This window comes from Belonocnema kinseyi, chromosome 7 (assembly GCF_010883055.1).
Source record: "Belonocnema kinseyi isolate 2016_QV_RU_SX_M_011 chromosome 7, B_treatae_v1, whole genome shotgun sequence".
Taxonomy (NCBI): domain Eukaryota; kingdom Metazoa; phylum Arthropoda; class Insecta; order Hymenoptera; family Cynipidae; genus Belonocnema; species Belonocnema kinseyi.
This window is the reverse complement of record NC_046663.1, coordinates 83,570,587-83,577,375: the sequence shown is the minus strand read 5'-3', so window position 1 is coordinate 83,577,375 and position 6,789 is coordinate 83,570,587. Positions and strand designations below refer to the sequence as shown.

At 26.9% G+C, this 6,789-nt stretch overlaps 1 protein-coding gene across 1 annotated transcript in view; it reads left to right on the top strand.

The window, feature by feature from the left end:
• The window catches only part of LOC117176533 (pleckstrin homology domain-containing family G member 4B-like), a 19,830-nt gene that overhangs the window by 5,071 nt on the left and 7,970 nt on the right, over positions 1–6,789 (top strand). The window contains 4 exon segments of the mRNA XM_033366787.1: positions 19–297; positions 1,950–2,318; positions 2,413–2,529; positions 6,105–6,311. Coding sequence (XP_033222678.1) covers positions 19–297; positions 1,950–2,318; positions 2,413–2,529; positions 6,105–6,311 — 972 coding nt within the window.

Genomic DNA, 6,789 nt, shown 5'->3' with positions numbered 1-6,789 from the left:
GGGTTCTTATATCGAGAGAGATAGAACTGGGAGACAAAATGGATCTAGCGAGTTATCTTTTGAAGCCTGTGCAACGTATGGGCAAATATGCTTTGCTTCTCCAACAACTGGTGAAAGCCGGAACTGATCTTTCAGAACCTAGAACTGATGCTGACAAAGACGAGACGGACGACGATACGGAAAAACCGATGGTTCAGGGCGAAGCAGACTTAAGAGTGGCTGAACAAATGGTGCCGTTTCAACTTCGACATGGAAACGACCTTCTTGCGATGAACTCGCTTCGAGATTGCGATGTACGTTTTTAAATTTGGATCTGCATTATCGAAAGGCATTTGAACGTATGAATAGAAATGGAATGAAAGCTTGTAATTATAAATATATTTGAAATTACATATTTCATAATTTTGTAAAGTTTCAATTAGACGTTTACATTTGCTTAACTGCGAAGACTTTCAAATTGAAACATTTCTATTTTTAAGGTAAAAATATATAAATTACTTAATTACTTCATATTAAAATTCAGTTAATAATTTAAATTTAATATGCAAAAGATTCAAATTCGAAACTCAGGACCATAATATGATCGGAAATTTACTAGAAATTTTGTTTAATGTTTTCCCAAATGCTGTGTTCGTAAACAACAAACTCATCGATAATTGAAAAATTTGACATTGGAACTCATAATTAAAAAAAAGTTTAAATTAGAGTTGTTTGAAATTGCATTTATATGCTGCGATATAAAATTTACGATATTTCAAATGATTAAATATACATTTCTTCTAAAAATTGTTAAAATTCCAAATCAAAAACGAAATTCCTTGTCATTTCCCGGTCCTAAAAATTTCCGGTCATCACGGTCCAGCGGATACCTTTTTTTTTTAATTATTAGTTTTAAGGTAAAAAAAATTCAAACAGATCGACAAAAATAATATTTCCAATAAGTTGATTTCATAACGTAAATGTAAAATATCTTTTTATTTTGCTTTCATGGAAAAACGGTCAGGATGCTTCAAACGTTTCAAAATCGCGAAAAAATACAAAATTCCCATAATTCGTAAAACACCAAAAAAAATTACAACATTTTTCGTAAGTTTAAGCCGAAGAAAATTCTGGTTTGATAAAGTCAGCTTTTTCCCAAATGTGCACATATGAATGAATAAAAAAAAGCGTTATTTTTACATATTGGAGACAATGGTAAATTTAGTAAAGAAAATTGTTTTCTATTGCTAAATTTTATTATTGTTCACCAGTCAAAACTGTACATATAAAAAATTCTTCATAATTTCTGAACCTATAGGATTTTTTAAAATTTTCAGATAAAGAATGGGAACAAAAAATATTAAATCATCTGAAATGATTTTATTTTTATATTAATGATTAAGCCCCTTTGAATACATTAAAATCTTTAAAAATACCCGGATCACTAGAATATATTAAAAATCATTGTAATCTATAGAAATAATCTGTAATATTATGGTTTAATTACTTAAAATCCTTTGAATTTTTGTAAATACTGTGAAAATTCCTTAAAATCTTTTAAATCTTCTGAAATTTTACATAATACTTGGAAATGTTTTAATCACTTGAAAATTTCTATAAACCTATAAAATTCTTAGAAATCTCATGGAATTCCTCAGCAACTTTTAAAATATAATATAGTATTTAAAATCGTTGAAGATTTTTTTAAATCCCTTAAATCTTTCGAAATCTTTTTGAAATACCGTACACCTTCAAACCTTTCAAAAGTTCAATAAAAAAATTAACTTTCAAATAAACAGTTAAATTTTCAAACAAGATAAAAGAATTCTGGAAAAAAGTGATATTTGTTATTTCAACACAAAACGATTTTTCTTTTAAATAAAAAACAGTTCAATTCGTTCAAAAAATACAAATTTATAATGAACTAGTTGAATTCTCAACCATAAAAATATGAAATATTTTCGAAAAAGACGAATTTTCTACAAAACAATTTAGTTTATTAACCCAAAAATATGAATTTTCAACCAAAAAGTTACTTTTTTCACCAAACACAATTATTTTTTACCAAGCAAATTGATGTTTTACGAAAAATGACGAATATTCAACAAAACTATTCTTTTTCCAGAACCTCGACATTTACATATAAAAGCGCAGTATTAAAACGACGGACATTGGATTAACTGCCGAGATTGCTGATTCACCTACAAAGTTCGAAATCTGGTTCCGAAAAAGAAAACCTGGCGATACGTACACGCTGCAGTGCGCCAGTGAGGATATCAAGGAAGCCTGGACTGGGGAACTTAGTAATCTTCTTTGGAAGCAGGCGCTTCGAAACAGAGGTAAAAAATGGGCAATTTTTCAAGTGAATTGCAGAATTGCGTGAAAAATCGATAACAGAACTGAATATTGTCTTTGTATATTTTTTAATTTCAGAAGTGCCTATTGCAGAGATATCCAGTATGGGAATTGGAAACAAACCGCGTTTGGACATCAGGCCTAATGCGGATCAGATTAACGCTCGGTCGATCAGCGTCGCCAAACTCTCGAAAAGTAAGTTGATTTCTTTTCTATATTCAATATTTGTTGAGTGGGTTTCCTTTTTCTTCAGTCCAGAAGCGGCTGAGCCTTTTTCTTCTAGAGATCTAGAGCATAGAGTCTTATAATATTATATGGTACAACAGTGAATTTATTTTTTTACTCGAAATTTTACAAATATAAATTCTCTGATAATTTATGAGAATCTCAGAATTTATTTTAATCAATAGAAAGTTGCATTTTTTCGTTAACTTTTCGGTTGAAGATTCCACTCTTTTTTTTAAAGTTTGTCTTTTTTATTTTAGAGTTTACCTGCTTTAGCAGAAATTAAAGATTTTTTTTGATAAAATTGCAACTGTTCGGTTAGAAATTAAGCTGTTATACTATTTTCTTGAAAACTTAACTATTTCGTAGAAAATTTACTTTTTGTTTAAAATTTATATTTTCGTGTTGAAAAATGAACTGAAATATTTTCTGGATGAAAGTTCAACTTGTCAAAAAAAATGTTTTTTTTTATTACAAATTCTTCTGTTTTGGTAAAAAATTGATCGTTTTTGAATAAAAATGCAACTTTGGTAGATAATTGATCTATTTTGTTAAAAATTCATTATTTTTGCATTGAATATTCAATTTTTTTTCGTAGAAACTTATTTTTTCGTGTTACATAAATTCAATTTTTGATGTTACTGAGTTAATGGCGAATTTTTTTTATGAAAACTTAACCTTTTTTTATAATAAAAAATTCTTCTACTTGAAGATAAATTTCATATTTTTTGATAGAAATGTGCAACTGTTTGCCAGAGAATTCAACAATTTTGTTCAAAAGTCATTCTTTTTGGTTGAAAAAATTCATGCTTTTGGATTGAAAGTTCATTCATTTTGTTAGAAAATTATTTCTTGTTATGAAATTCATAGTTTGATCGTGAAAACTCGACTAAAATCTTTTTACATTCTCATCATTTATGATTGAGAAAGTATTAGAATTGTCGGAAATTCAACATCACACATTTTCAATGGATCTCCACGTTTCGAGACACCCTGAATCCTAAAATCAGGTTTTCATGATGGCGTCTGTCTGTCTATCTGTCCGGACGTCCGTCCGTCCGTAAACACGATAACTCTCGAAAAAATGAACGAATCAAATTCATCTTTGGCACACTTTTTTTAGGTCCTAAAAGAACTATATATTTTTCGTTTGAAATAAATTAATACATTTGAAAAATTTTAATTTGTATGTAAAATACTGTTTTATTCCGCTTATAAAATATTCTATGGTAAAAGCCTTTGAAGTTGAAAATTTTTCATAAAAAACATTTTTATTTTATCAACTGCAAATATAAATAAAATTTTTTTAAACGAATCTATACTTTAAGTATTAAAAGGAGACAATAATGGATTGGGCCAAACGATTCGAAAGACATTCAAAATAAAAAATGTTCAGATTTTAACGTTAAAAATTAAATTATTTCAATGCGGAAGTCTTAGTCATTAAAAAATTCAAACGCCCGATTGAAACTTCATAAAATATTGTCAACTTAAAAATAACTTCATAATAATGAAAAAATAATGAATGTGACGCATGAATTGAAACCAAATATTTAATATTAAACAATTTGAATCTGAATTGTTTGACATAGAAAGCTTGAATATCTTTTTATTTTGCTTTCATGGAAAAACTGTCGGGATGCTTAAAACGTTTCAAAATCGCGAAAAAATAAAAAACTTCCATAATTCGTAAATAACCAAAAATATTATTATTTAATATTTTTCCATAATTGACTGTGCATTTAAGACGAATGAATTGAAACCAAATATTTAGTATTAAACAATTTGAAACTGAATGGTTTGACATAGAGACGAAGAGCTTTTAAACTTTGAACGTTACGATTTTGATTTTTCTTTTTAAAAATATTTAATTTGTGATTGGATTTGTTGAATTTTGCTGTTTAAATAATAATTGAACACTTATTGGTTGTAGAAAAAATTTGATTAATTTAAAGAGGTATTTAGAAGTTTTGAAAAGATTCAAAATTAATTTAAAGCTTGAAAGGATTGAAAATAATTTAAACTAAGTATGTACCGACAAAATTCGGCTATTTTTACCGAAATTTTAGTTCAAATAGCCACAGCCTAATTTAAAAAAAATTATGTTTTGCAAATTAAAAAAATAATTGAAAACTTTTTAAGAATGGCGAAAGGCTAAAAGGTTTCAAAAGAGAATTTTCTAAAATTTTCTAAAAAGTGCAGGAAAAATTCCATCCATTTTAAAAGATATTTAGAAGTTCTAACAAAGATTCCAAAATAGATTTAAATTTGAATAAATTTAAAAGAACTTTTAGATTTCTCAAGATTTTAAAATAAAATCTTGATGCTTTTTAAGGATGTTTAATCTATTTAAAATGAAAGTCATTTAATTTATAATTTAAGAAGTTTTTAGTTTGAATAAATTATTTTTTATTTTTTAACATTTCTAGCTTAAAATTATTAAAAATAACATAATTTTGGAAATTTTAAATTCATTGCTTCATTAATTCAGATCATTGAAAATAACTTGGATTTATATATTTAGAATTGAATCTTCGATTTCATTAATTTATAAAAGTTAGAAATTCATATTGTTAAAGATTTCACAAAGATTTTAATGATAGCACAACTATTTCAATGATTATATACCTAAACAGTTCACAGCTTTAGCAAAGATTCGAATAAATTATAAAGATTTCACAAATATTGTCATAACTTTTTTAATATTTCACAAAGATGTGCAAAGGATTGAAGATGATTTCACAAAAATTTTAAAAATATTTCGCAATGATTTCCCAAATACTTCAAAGAGTGCACAAATATTTCACAGTTTTCGCAAAGATTATAGGTAAATTGAAAAAATTCACGAAAATTTTACAAAGAATGCAATAATTTACCAAAGATTTCAAATATTTCGCAAAGATTTCGAAAGATTTAAAAGATTTTACAAAGATCTCTATAATTTCACAAATATTACCGAATATTGAAAATATTTCGCAACATTTTTTAAAAATTTCACAATGATTTCACAAAGATTTCAAAGAGATTACACAAAGATTTCAATGATTCCCCAAAGATTTCATAGCTTTCGCAAAGATTTTAGATAAATTTGAAAGATTTGACACAGATTGCAATAGTTTTCTAAAAATTTCACAAATATATCGAAAGATTTGAAAGATTTCACAAAGATTTAAATCATATGACAAATATTACCGAATATTTCGCAAAGATTTTTAAAGAATTCAGAAATTTACGGTAGATTTCAAAGATTGCACAGAGATTTCAATGAATCCTCAATTATTTGAAAGATTTCGGATATATTTAAATATTTTAAGTGTTTCCCAAATTTTTCAAAAGTGTCGGATAGATTTAAAATTCTTCACAAGGACTTCAATGATTTTCCAAAGACTTTCATATCTTAAAAAAGATTACAATATATTTACAAAATATTTCCAAAGATTTCAAAAAATTTTAATATTTTTTAGATTTCACAAAGATTGAGAATATTTTGCGAATATTTCGGATAGACCTTAAAGATTTCACAAAGATTTAGCTAGATTTTAAAGAGTGGACAATGATTGTCCACTCGATTGCTCTATCATTTTCTGATGACTCTGGTAGAGGCAGTAGACGACCCCACAGTGTCATTTCCGTTAGCTCGTCTTCGAGCAGTGGCAGAAGCAGTGGACCACCCAATACTTTCAATTTGGATCTAGATGCGAGTCCTAGACCCCATAATCGGAGCACTACACTTAATATCCAATGTAGCGTCGGTGAGTTTGTATTTTAATTTTAAAATTATCAGTAAGTTGCAATAGAAACATTGATAACAGTCGAGGCTGACGATTTTCATTTTTCGTGTAAGAGAGGCTTTTTTGTTTTTTCGTCTGGTCTCGAAATGTAAAGGTTTTTAAATAAAGAAACAAAAATTAATTTCAGGTTCAAATATGAATATTTTTGTTTAAAACGCACATATTTTTGTTTCTAAATATAATTTAAACACCTTTGATCACAGCAGTCACACATCATTTCATAAGGGGTTAGTTATCCCAAATTTACTTAAGGCATGCGTAAAATACATGGATTTTCAAACAAATAGTTTATTTTTCAAGCAAAAAAGATTTTTTATTCTATAAAGAAAAAAATGTCATACAAAATGTTTAATATTCAAGCTAAAAAGACGAATATCATGAAAAAAGTTGATTTTGTAACCCAAAAATATGAATTTTTAACAAAAAAGTTAAATTAACA